The 13,690-nt window shown below is 39.9% G+C and overlaps 1 protein-coding gene across 1 annotated transcript; it reads left to right on the forward strand.

Moving 5' to 3' along the window:
• The first annotated feature begins 9,033 nt into the window (after nucleotides 1-9,033).
• Nucleotides 9,034-10,517, forward strand: LOC113859367. The gene is made up of 2 exons (XM_027492163.1): nucleotides 9,034-9,658; nucleotides 10,420-10,517. Exons 1-2 carry the CDS (start codon nucleotides 9,034-9,036, stop codon nucleotides 10,515-10,517), a joined length of 723 nt encoding a protein of 240 aa, XP_027347964.1.
• The last annotated feature ends 3,173 nt before the right edge of the window (nucleotides 10,518-13,690 follow it).

Genomic DNA, 13,690 nt, shown 5'->3' on the forward strand with positions numbered 1-13,690 from the left:
TCTATGGCCGGGTCGTGACCCTACTTGCAAGCCTTAGCCAAGCCCGAAAAGAACTCCACATCCTAGGGTCGTTGAGGTCCATTCCCGAAGAGACCCAGTTTGGGGCCAACACCAGTTTGGGTATTTTTGAATAATGATATAAATTCTTTTCTGTACAATTGTGATGCAGGGAATGGAGTCCTCCGATCGCCACACGACTTGGATATGAAATTGTTAACTCTACACTAAATGTTGGGCAAGTCGCTGGCAGTAGAGTAAGGGATCCCCATGCATACCATATGCATTAAAATGAAAATTCGAGGGATGGATAGCGAGGAAAGAAACTTGCATTCATGCATCATGTGCATTATTAGTTTGATGAACCTAGGAATTATCTATGAGAAGTATGAACCGACTTATATTGTACCAATGTTTGTTTTGAGATTGGATAATGATGTGGTTTGGGGTGATGGTGTGAAAAGTCACCTTCCTTAGGGTACGGCTATTGAATGTTTGTTTGTGTTTGGAGAACTCACCCCTGTTTGTGTGTGTTGTTGTACTTTTGTATATGCCTTATACAGATGACCAGCTTCCGAGTGAAGGTGTGGATCCTACCATCTGAGGAGGACGTTTGGGTGTTCGACGCGGCAGCACAGCAAAGTATCTTCCATGGAATGGCACGAGTGATTTATGGACAGGATGTCGGACACTCATGGACCACCCACTTTATGGTTGACACCCCCATCGAGCTTGTTTTCTCCACCCCACCTGGAGATTCCCACCTACCTTATCTTGCACTTGCAGCTACTCCTTCTCCCATGTCTGTTGATCCCCGTACTCCCAGTTCTAGACCAGTACCTGCACCTGTACCATTCCCTACTGAGGATCCTACTCCACCCCCTGTGGCCACTGAGAGAGATGTCCATATGGCAGAACCCTCAGTGAGGAATGATGATGTACTGTCCCATATGCTCCCTACTTACCCAAACACCTATTCACCCTTCACTATCGTCCATTCACCACCTCACACTGCTGAATGGATTGAAGAGGACACTGAGGACGCTGCTTCCTCTAGCTCTATTTCCCCAACATCTTCTGAGGAGTCTGATCCCATTGAGGATTATTCACCTTATGAGTGACGTTTGTTATTTGTTTCTATCCTAGTGGGACTGCTCGTAGGGCATTTGGTTTACTTATGTTGTGATTCTGTTTAATGGATTGGGTTAATGTTTGTTGCTCTCAACGCTATCTGAATACTTTACTATTTCTGCCAAACTGATGTTTAATACCTTGAGGTACCTTTATGTCACGAGTTATGTTTGTCTTTATCCCACTGTGTGGTTGAAATTGGAAAGTGAAATGATGATTGTCTATGGAATACGGAATATTATTTGTATGATTAAAACTCTCTATGAAAAGAGAGATTATGTTCGTACTTGAAAAAAAAATCCTGCTATTTTTAGGCGTCACACATTATAACTCAATTTTTTCACAAAAAGAACAAACAATGATGGACTAATTCCTTAAAAACTAACCACAAAATACTCATAAACATATGCCTCAAATAAGTTAAATATTTTATATTACTCATAAAATAATACTATGATTTATGTAAAAAATATTTTCAATAGGGTTAAACTTTCATGTTCCTATTGCGAAAAACGAAGGCACACATTGATCCAATTTTATCACAAAAAGAACAAATCATAGTAGTCAATAGTAATTGCTATTGTGGCAGTGTGGAGCAAAGTAACACCATCTTGCTATTCTTACGTTATTGTGTTTTGACATAATGGCTATTGTATTGCAAATCATAACTAAGAATAGTAAAAATAACGACTATCATAGCTAAGAATAGTAAAAATCACGACTATCATAGCTGTTATTTCATCTTAAGTAGAACTTTGACTTTACCCTCCCTGAACGTTGGACACCTTTTAAGGGGGCAATCTAGGAATTTTTTCCTCATTTTACATTGTTGATTTTTTCTTCTTTGTCGTCAAGCCCTAACTCATTCTCTTCTCTGTGATGTTTTCCTATTGCTTCTAGTCTTTTTCTTCCTTCCCAATGAAGCTTTTAATGCGACACAGTCATCCTCCGATCATCTTCTTCATCTCTAATGAAGCTTCCAACATGAGCTAAACATTTTCTTATTGTCTTCTTCATCTCCAACAAGGCTTCCACATGACCCAAACATTTTATGGCCATCTACTTCATCTTTGACGAGACCTAAACATTTTATAGTGACTGATCACTCGGTTGTCCTCCTAATCAGTAACAAAAAACTACCTTTATTTCATTTTCTTCTTGTGCATTAGTGAGGTCAATGAATAATAAATTGGATATAGGTTGGCAATGGAATACTTTGAAAGACATCAATAACAAAAAAGTTATAATATGTAAATTGGAGAAAAGTTGTTTGAGATTTTGGATAGTTTTGTTCAGGAGACTCGAGAGAAAAATGTTGTGCAAGTAGTCATTGACAATGAAAGTAATTTTGTGTTAATTGCTAAGAATTATTCTTAACTCTCAATTAATTTCATTTTAACAATTTATATTTTTATTTGTTAGGTTCTAATGTGAGATTTTGGTTAATGTCCAAAACGACCAAAAAAACTAAAGAAAAAAGGTCAACATTCACTATGCTCGATCACGCCTTTTTTTATTACTATTGATGTTTTCACTCTTAAGGCCATGAGACCTTTTGTGCAAGTTCTTAGACTTGTTACTAATGAGAAAAATCCTATGACGGGTTAAATATATGAAACAATTGATAGAAATAAAGAAACAATTCAAAATGCATTCATTGCATGTTGCAAGTCATTATCTTAATCCTTAATTTTTTTATGGCAATTAAAAAGTTGAAAATGATCTTGAAGTGATGGAATAGTTGTATAAATATATTGAGAGGTTGTCTACAAGTGAAAAAGATATTGACAATGCTACACATCAGTTGTTAGTATATAGAAAAGCTTAAAGTATCTTTGATTTGAATAGACCATAAAGATAAAGGGCTACAAAATATAATTATGTAGATAATTATCCTAATAAGTTATTGCATACTTGCAATTGAATGGTGAAAGAACTATGGAGTATGTATGCTATATTTACAAAACATTGTTATTAAAATGTTTAGTTTGACTTATAGTTCATCTGGGTGTGAACAAAATTGGAGTATTTTTTATCACGTAAGTAAATGTCTTTTGTAACGTCCCAAATTTTGTGATGTTAATTATGATTATTTATATAATTATTGATGCATATAGATGTGCATATAAGTGTAAATGGATGTTGTAAACTTGCACTGAAGGCGTAATGATGGTGCTTTTGATAATGAGTATGAATATGTGTATATATATGTATGCGTAGGTGTATGATTGATTGGATTGGATTTTCTAATGTTGAAAACAGGTTAAGGGTGTAATACTGGGCTTTCCCCGCTCTAGCGAAAGGATGTCGCCTTCTCGCTGTAGCGAGAGACATCTCACTGTAGCGACAGAGTGACAGTTTGGAGTGCATTTATGGGTGCAGTCTCACTGTAGCGAGAGGGTCTTGCTGTAGCGAGATTCTGCAAAAACCAAGGTGCAGTTTCATCTGAGATTTTCGCTGTGGCGACAAAGGGCGTCGCTACAGCGAGAGATGTCTTGCTGCAGCAAGAGTGTCGCGATATGAGGAGTTTTAAAAAGGGGGTTTATGGATTTGAGATTCATTTTTCAAATTTCCTCCCAAATCTCTTCAATCCTGTCGACCCAAAGCCTTATTCCACCAATTAATTGTCTCCAAAGCCGTTCGAAAGCTTGTTTGAAGGTTGAATCCGTGTGAGAAACACTTGGAGGTGAGTTTTAATGGTTAGGATTCTGTTTCTCATCCCCTTTTCTCTGTTTCTGGGTTTCGTTAGGTTCTCATGGAGTTCTTCCATGTGTTTAAGGCCGCAATCTGTGTAGGGAACAAGTCCGTGGTCGAATCCAAGTGTGGGTCTTCAATCCAAGGTAAGGGGAGACTTTACCCTATCTCAAATGTATGTGATTTGCTGTTTATTTGTGGAATATAGTGATGTGGCTGAGTAATAGGGTAGGAAATTGCTGTGAAATATGATATGAGCCATATGTCGTGATATGTGAATATTACATATGAGTGTGGATGGGGGAAAGGGTGTCTACCCGAAATTAATGAATGTGAATTATATGCTAGATGTTGATTGATAGGATAAGGGCTTGTATACCGAGCATTGTGAATGGGGCACTTGTGCCGTATATATATATATATATTGAATGAATGTTGTTAAAAATGTGGGCTCGATGGCCGTGTAATATGAAATGAATGTAGGCCTATTATCGTGTATTTGAATGTAATGTGGGCTATGTGCCTTGTGTAAACATGATTATTGCATGCGTGAATGGAATATGTGTGAATGAGCATGTTAGCGCCGTTGTAATGTATTGTGAATGTTTCAGCGATACACTGGGTGTGGAAGATGAGGACGGTAGAAATACCTTAGGAAAGGAGGAGTGGTGGTGACACCGACTGTGGAACAGGTGCACCACGGGCCACACACTCTCTTCCTGACTAGACCTCTGACCACTATCTTTGCTGAGCGACCCATGATTGCCCATGTGGTATCCGTGAGGCAGGGATAACCAGCGACCATTCATGGTGTAAATCTGTGATCACAATGCCACAGAGAGTATGGCTAGCGTGCATATGCATGGGTTTGTGTATCGTACTTATGGATGTGAAATGTTGCCGATGTCGTGAGTGCATCGGTGTTAAATTGACATGAGTTGTGTGATAATGTTGTCGTGATTGTGTTTGTTTAATGTATTGGAAATGTGCTGGAGGTGAAACTCTATGTTGACTGTGTGCTTTGGGTAGTGTAGAGTACCCACCCTTATATTCATTTTTCAGGTAATCAAGACGATCAATACCGGACTCAGTGAAGGGGTGGGTGGAACTGCTATAGGACTTAGATTTTATTTTGAAATTGTTGTAATTGAACTAGTCCTGTAGCAGTTATTTGATATTAATTTGTAACCCTTCACTTATTTCAAAATCTTTTATGAAAATTTGGTTATCTGATTTGTGAAATTATTATTTAATTGAAATTAAATTTAAGGTGTTACAATTTTGGTATCAGAGCAGTTCATCCAAATCGGACTGGGGTATCGGGCTGAAGCATCCAAGATAAGTGTTAATTGTTTTGTTTGCCTGAATTATAAATGTATTATTGATTTAACGTGTTGGACTGTGACTGTTAAATTGTGAAGCTAGATTAAATATGTTTGGTAAAGGTAGAGGTAGAGGTAGAGGTAGAGGTAGAAGAGCTAGAGACATCAATGATCTCATGGAACGCATGGCTCAGATTCTGGAAGCCATGGTGCACAATTAAGGCGGAGAGCTAGCTGAGTATAGAGGGTTATCTGCCTTCACTAGGCATGATCCTCCCAAGTTTGAGGGGGCATTCAACCCTGAAGGAGCTCAAAGGTGGGTGGCCGATATGGAGAAGATCTTCAATGCAATGGGGTGCCGTGAAGAGAACAAGGTTGCCTATGCCACCTATTTACTGTGTGGGGAGGCTGAGGACTGGTGGAGGTTTGCCAGTCAGACCTTGCCACAAGAAGATGGCTATGTTTAGTGGGAAACATTGAAGACCATCTTCCTAGGGAACTACTTTCCCCGAGACCTGAGGAAGCAGAAATCTAGGGAGTTCCTTGAGCTAAAGCAAGGAAACATGACTGTGGGGAGTATGTAGTTAAGTTCCAAGAGTTGATGAAATATTGGCCTCACTACCAGCATGGTGATGGAGAGGAGGATCTGTGTGCTCAATTTGAGCATTGATTGAGGTCAGACATTCGGGATGCAGTCAGTGTGTTTCAACTGACGGACTTGCTCACTCTGGTGAGCAAGAGCAAAATCTTTGAAGCTAACTCAAGAGGGAAGACGATGGACACTAGGGGAGCCGGCCCAGTGAGGCAAGATAGAAGACCCCCTAGGTTCTCAAGGGAATGTACTTGGGTTCGAATCGCTCTCAATCTCGAGAGAGTTCATTTCAAGAGAGGAGTAGTGGAAGCAGTTCAGGATCGAGTTCTTTCAGAGGGCCACTTAAGTGCTTCAGGTGTGGGGGGCCACACATGGTGAAAGACTGCCCACAGTCAAGGATAACTTGTAGCAAATGTGAGAAGTCGGGGCACGTTGCAAATGAGTGCTAGGCCGCCAAAAGGGGTGGTAGTGCAAATGCAGCTCAGAGGCCAGAATCAAGAGAAAGTACGGGGCCAAGTACGGGACAGAAGTCGAGCATTCCTGGTAGAGTCTTTGCTATGAGCGAGGCAGAGGCTTCACAATCAGAAGAGCTGATAAATGCATTATTAAGGGTCGATTGCTTGATGTGCTGTTTGATTCGGGTGCTACGCACTCTTTTATATCTATGAACTGTGTGAAGAGTCTGGGCTTGTATATGATTGAATTGTCATGTAATATTGTGGTGACTACCCCTATGGGTAAGCCGGTTGTAACGTCATGGGTGTGTCTGGGGTGTGCAATAATGGCACATGGTAGGGAGTTCAAGGTGGACTTAATTTGTTTACCTCTTTCTCAACTGGATGTAATTCTGGGAATGGATTGGCTTGCTGCCAACCATGTGCTGCTGGACTGTAGCGAGATGACTTTGATCTTCGGTGAGACAATGACAGAGGTTCCAAGGCTTATGAGCCAGGGAGCGTGGAAGAATGGGTAAATGCCAAGGCTTTCATGGTTATGTTCTCAATGGAAGCCGAAAGTGTAGCGAAGCCGGAGTATATTCCGGTGGTGAGGGATTTCTTGGAGGTTTTTCCCGAAGATGTTTCTGAGCTACAGCTTGAGAGGGAGATAGAGTTTGTTATTGACCTCATTCCGAGAGCAAGTCTGATTTCTGTGGCACCTTATAGGATGTCACCAATAAAATTGGCAGAGGTCAAGAAACAAGTGGAAGACTTACTGCAGAAACGGTTTGTAAGACCGAGTGTGTCACCGTGGGGAGCACCAGTGTTCTTGGTGAAAAAGAAAGATGGAAGCATGAGGATGTGTGTAGATTATCGGCAGTTGAACAAGGTAACAGTCAAGAACAAGTATCCACTTCTAAGGATCGATGATTTTATGGACCAATTAAGGGGAGCAGCAGTGTTCTCGAAGATTAACCTGAGGTCGGGGTATCATCAGATCAAAGTAAAGAATACAGATATACCTAAAACTGCGTTCAGGACGCGGTATGGTCACTATGCATATTTGGTGATGTCGTTTGGGGTGACCAATGCGCCTGCGGTGTTCATGGACTACATGAACAGGATCTTCCATGAGTTTTTGGATAAGTTTGTGATGGTGTTCATCGACGACATCCTAATTTATTCAAAGACTCAATAAGAGCACGCCGAGCAATTGAGGACTATCCTGCAAATTCTGAAGGAGAGGCAGCTGTATGCGAAATTCTCCAAATGTGAGTTATGGTTGTCAGAGATCCAATTTCTGGGACATGTAGTATCAAAGGAAGGGATCATGGTAGACCCTGCAAAAGTGGAAGCAGTGGCTGAGTGGTCGAGGCCGACGAATGTGACAGAGGTGCGCAATTTCCTTGGATTGGCAGGCTATTATTGGAAATTCATTGAGGAATTTTCTAAGATAGCGTTGCCCTTAACGAAGTTGACCCGCAAGGGAAAGGAGTTCAAGTGGACCAAGGGGTGTGAAGCTAGTTTCTTGGAGCTGAAGATAAAGCTGACTTCGGCGCCGGTGTTAGTGCTGCCTAACCGGAGCAGGAGTTTGATGTGTATTATGATGCATCCGGGCAAGGACTTGGTTGTGTTTTAATGCAAGACGGGCGAGTGGTCGCCTATGTCTTGAGGCAGTTGCGCCTGCATGAAGTCAACTATCCGACACACGATCTGGAGTTAGCCGCGGTAGTTTTTGCTCTTAAGGTATGGAGGCACTACCTGTATGGAGCGAGGTTTGAGGTGTTCAGTGACCACAAAAGCTTGAAGTATCTATTTGATCAAAAGGAGCTGAATATGCGGCAGAGGAGATGGATGGAATTCTTCAAGGACTACGACTTCACATTGTCTTACCACCCTGGCAAGGCAAATGTGGTAGCCGATGCATTGAGCCAGAAATCATTGCATGTGGCAGCAATGATGGTGAAAGAAATGGAGTTAATTGAGGAATTTCGGGACATAAATTTGGCCATGAAAGTGAGACCGAGGAGCTTGTACCTCGGAGAGACAACGATTCATAACGACTTTTTGGTGTACGTCTGAGATGCTCAGTAGGGAGATGTCTTCCTGCAAGACATGATGAGGCAAAGGATGAGGGAAAAGACTTGGAGTTCCACCATGATGAGAACGGATGATCAAGTTCCAGAACCGAGTGTGCATTCCTCAAGTGGATGAGCTAAGACAGATGGTGCTAGAGGAAGCACATAAAAGCAGGATGAGTTTTCACCATGGTGCAACTAAAATGTATCAAAATCTTCGGAAGAGTTTTTGGTGGAATGGAATGAAGAGGGACGTGGCTGAATATGAGGCTAAATGCCTAACTTGCCAAAAGGCGAAGGTAGAGCACCAGCGTCCACCTGAGTTGTTGCAACCGTTAGATATCCCCAAGCGAAAATGAGATAGTATTTCATCAGACTTTGTTTCTGGGCTGCCTAAGACCAGGAACAACCATGACGCCATCTGGGTGATAGTGGATCAATTGACCAAGGCTGCATACTTTCTCCCGGTCAAGATGAAGTATAAGTTGGAAAGACTTACGGAGTTATATGTGCGGGAGCTGCGTGAAGTGCCGACTAGTGTGGTGTTAGATAGAGATCCGAGGTTTACCTCGAGGTTTTGGGAGAGCCTGCAACGGGCATTGCGGACTAAGCTGAGACTGAGCTTGGCTTATCACCCATAGACTGACGGTCAGACTGAGCGGACCATCCAGTCCCTGGAGGACTTGTTGAGGGATTGTGTGCTTGAACAGCAGGGAACTTGAGAAGAGTGCTTGCCACTAGTGGAATTCACGTACAACAACAGTTATCATGCCAGTATTGGAATGACACCGTTTGAGGCCTTGTATGGGCGGAGGTGCAGGACTCTGTTATGTTGGTATGAAACTGGAGAGGTGACTCTATGTGTGTCGGATATGATCCAAAGGCAGAATGAGCAAATCAGAATGATCAGAGATAAAATGAAGGCTGCCCAAGATCGACAGAAGAGTTACTATAATAGGAGACGGAAGCCGTTGGAGTTCCAATTGGGTGACCATGTGTTTCTAAAGGTCTCACCTATAACCAGAGTGGGGAGAGCTCTGAAGTCTCAGAAGTTGTCTCCTAAGTTTATTGGGCTGTTTGAAGTGTTGAGTAGGATTGGTCCTGCTACATATCGGATCGTGTTGCCTCCGAATCTCTCGAATCTACATCTGGTGTTCCATGTGTCGCAGCTTAGGCAATATGTGTCGGATCCGTCCCATGTGATAGATCTTGACCCGGTTCAAGTGAGAGAAGACTTGTCGTATGATGTGTACCCGGTGAGGATTGCTGACCACTGTGTTAAACAACTGAGGGACAAGGACATCTCATTGGTGAAGGTAATATGGAGCTTAAGTGATGAGGGAGATGTCACATGGGAAACGAAGAGTAGAATGAGAGAATTGTACCCCGAGGTTGTTTTTGTAGTTTGTGAGTGTTTGGTTGAATTTCAGGGACAAAATTCCTTAAAGGAAGGGAGAGTTGTAATGCCCCAAATTTTTGTAATATTAATTATGGTATTTATATAAATCTAAATGCATATATGTGTGTGTGTTGACTTACTTGGTAATGATGTTTATGTGTATTAAGTATATATACGTGTATATTGTGTGTATGCATGACTAGATAGGACTAAAATGGGCTAAGTGTCTAAGTGCATGGAGTAATTCTGGGTTGGTTTCGCTACAGCGAGAGAATTCTCGCTGCAACGAGAGGGCCCTGGGAGGAAGAACCAGAACTGTCGCATTCTCGCTGTAGCGAGAGACGTCTCGCTGTAGCGACAGAACAACAGTTTGGGATGCATTTCTGGGTGCAATCTCACTGTAGCGAGAGGGTCTCGCTGTAGCGAGATTTTGCAGAAACCAGGGTGCAGTTTCGTCTGATATTTTTGCTGCAGCGAGAATATCTCGTTGTAGCGAGAGTGTCGCGACCAGGAAATGATTTAAAGGGAGTTAGGGTTCGGAGAGGGTTATTTCTCCCTCTCCCTTCGAATTCCCTTCGATCCTCTCATTCCCAAACCTTTTTCTACCAATTATATTGCCTCCAAAGCCGTTCGGAAGCTTGATTGAAGGTTGAATCTGTGTAGGAAACGCTTGGAGGTGAGTTTTAATGGTTAGGGTTTCGTTTCTCATCTCCTTTTCTTTGTTTCTAGGTTTCCTTGGGTTCTTATAGAGTTCTTCCATGTGTTTTAGGCTGCAATCTGTGTAGGGAGCACATCCGTGGTCGAATCCGAGTGTGGGTCTTCAAATTTAAGGTAAAGGGGACTCTACCTATCTCAAATGTGTTGTAATCCTTGCATGTTTTATTAATTAATGCAATGTGGCTGAGATAGAGAGTAGGAATTGTGTGTTTAATGAAAATTGGTGTGCAATGTGATGTATGCTAGAATAGTTAGGCCCTGTGGGAGGTGATTGTGTGTGATTGAATGCTATTGATTGGTAAATTAATGTTATTGTTAATGAATGAAGGCTATGTGTTGTATATTGTGGATAAAATGTGGGCTATGTGCCGAGTATTGTGAATTGAATATAGGCTGTGTGTCGTGTGCAAGCATGAATATTACGTGCGTGAATGAAATGTATGTGAATGGGGCGTATAGCGCCGTTGTAATGTGCTGTGAATGGTTCAGTGATATACTGGGGGTGTGGAAGATGAGGATGGTAGAAATACCTTGGGAAGAGGGAGTGGTGGTAACACCGACTGTGGAACGGATGCACCACAGGCCACACACTCTCTTTTTAACTAGACCTCTGACCACTATCTTTGTTGAGCGACCAGTGACTGTCCACATGGTATCCGTGAGGCGAGGGTAACCGGCGACCATTCATGATGTAAATCTGTGATCACAGTGCCACAATGAGTATGGCTAGCGTGCATATGCATGGGTTTGTGTATCGTACTTATGGATGTGAAATGCTGCCATGTTGCCGATGCCATGAATGCATCGGTGTTAAATTGACATGAGTTGTGTGATAATGTTGTTGTGATTGTATTTGTTTAATGTATTGGAAATGTGCTAGAGGTGAGACTCTACATTGACTGTGTTTTGGGTAGTGTAGAGTATTCACCCTTACATTCATTTTTCAGGTAATCAAGACGATCAGCACCGGACTCAGTGAAGGGGTGGGTGGAACTTCTATAAGTCTTAGATTTTATTTTGAAATTGTTGTAATTGAACTACTCTTGTAACAGTTATTTGATATTAATTTGTAACCCTTCACTTATTTTGAAATCTTTTATGGCGTCCTATTCACTAAGATTATCCATAACCACAATGTTAACTATATAGGAGGTGAATAAGTTATAGTTGGAGCAAAGTTCATATTCACTAATGTCAAGCAAACGAGGATTCATATGTTTGCCCTTGGCTAAAGAAGGTGTTGCCATAATCATCATCATTAAAGAAGATAATGACAAAAAAAAATTGATAACTTTACAATAGGTTTAAAACAATCAATAAAAAAGTTAAATAGGAGAATTTTATAAAGCTTCTCAAAAAATAAAGAAGTATAAGTTATTAGGAATTTTATATTGATTTTTTTCTTATCAGGAATTATTTAGAGAAGTATAAGTTAACTTAAAGAGAAGTTTTTTTTTTTTTGTATGCAAATTTTCGTTCTCTTATAAGAATTTCTCTATAAATTTACCTAGACTGTACTCTTATATAATTGGAGGCTAGATAGCTCCAAAGCAAACCTTATGCTTTGGTTCTCAACTACTTGATGTACCTTTACTTTTTATTACTCTACAAGCTTATTAGAAGACTCTTCATCAAAGCATTATCCACTACCACAACAGATGAAAATAGACCAAACTATCTGACAGATGCTATGGTCTAGCCTTTTTAAGGCCTAGCCTGGTTTGGTTTATTTAAGTAATAGGCTTAATTTAAGCTCTTTAAAATATTTAATTAATTAAATAAATCAGATTTAAACTTAAGAAAAAGTATATTATGTCTATTAAAATAGCTTATTTAAATTCATAAAACTTATAATAATATACTAAACAATTATATATCAAAATTATAATATAATATAATATTAAATAAATTAAATTTTAAAATAAACAAAATCATAAATCATAAATCCTAATCCTTTTTATTGAAGTTAAAGAGTATCCATACTACATAACTTCTAAAAAAGAGAGTCATGTTCGCTAGAGTTTTTTGTATTACTGTTATGGATATGTACATAAACACTTATTTACATTTATATTATTTTAATTACAGATTTGATGAAATAAGAATATATAATTTTATTATACATATTCAAGGTGTTGAACCATTTTTTATAACTTATTTAGATATAAGTCTCATAGTCTTTATAAAGATATATCTATTTAAATAGTTTAATAACTTATTTATAAAAATGTTTAATAATCTATTAAAAATCTTAATATAGAGTAAGTCATTAAAAAAAACTAATAGGTCAAAATAAACTTTTAAAATTGTCAAGTTAGGCTTAATAAAATGTCTATAACAAATAATATATTAGACTTAAATTTTAAAATTATTAAATAGGCTAAACTTATTTATACAAAACATAACCTAACTCAACCTATTGTCATTCCTAACTACCGCAACTAGTAAGTCTAGACAACCAACTTAGACCTACTGATTTTCAAGAGCACACTCTAACCTTCGATGGAAAACTGCACATCATTGAATTATGATCAATCAGTGGATAGATTATTTACTTTAACTTATTTTACGAAGTCAAATTTTGTTTAACTCAACCTAGCTCTAACCCCTAATGAGCCAAGAGCTCATAGGTTCGGATTCATATTGAAGACTCTGGTCTCACCTACATGTGGTGCTCCTGAAAGACTAGAACATATAACAAACAAGTTCATATTCAACCTACACAAGGACCACCAAGGAAAAGTAATGCCTTCTAAAATAAGAACCACTAGTACCTCTTCCCTTTATAATAACGTAACTTGAATCATGTTCCAAGGCCCAAAAGATACGCTTTGAATTTGATGGTACCGTGGCCAGCATTGCTTACCTATGCTTCCTTTACTCCTGCATTTAATGCGCACGGATCTAGGAGTAACCATTTTGGAATTAAATCCAAGGTCACAACCATCCAAATATATCTGCAAGAAAAATACTGCACTGCAAGCTTGCGAATGCAAACTCTTTGGTAGCAGTGTTTTCAGATCGAATCGATTAAAATTAAATTTTCTCATTTTTCTTGTTCAAACAAGCAGAAGCAACGTTGTTTGGAGTGGCTGGCAACGAGAGAGGGGAGATGTCATTAACAGAAACCAACACACAAACTGCTCGCGATTGTCCAAACAGACACAGATATATCCAATAAGCAGGTTTTTGCGTGTATCAAAGTACAAACACGTGATTCCATGTTACTCTTGTCCAAAATCCTAAGACAAAAACAAGCAATGGGGTATGGTCGCACAATCATCTCAAACTCTCGCATGACCCATACGACTGTGTCGAGCATC

The sequence above is a fragment of the Abrus precatorius genome, unplaced genomic scaffold, assembly GCF_003935025.1.
Source record: "Abrus precatorius isolate BTA unplaced genomic scaffold, Abrus_2018 Scaffold2, whole genome shotgun sequence".
Classification (NCBI taxonomy): Eukaryota; Viridiplantae; Streptophyta; class Magnoliopsida; order Fabales; family Fabaceae; genus Abrus; species Abrus precatorius.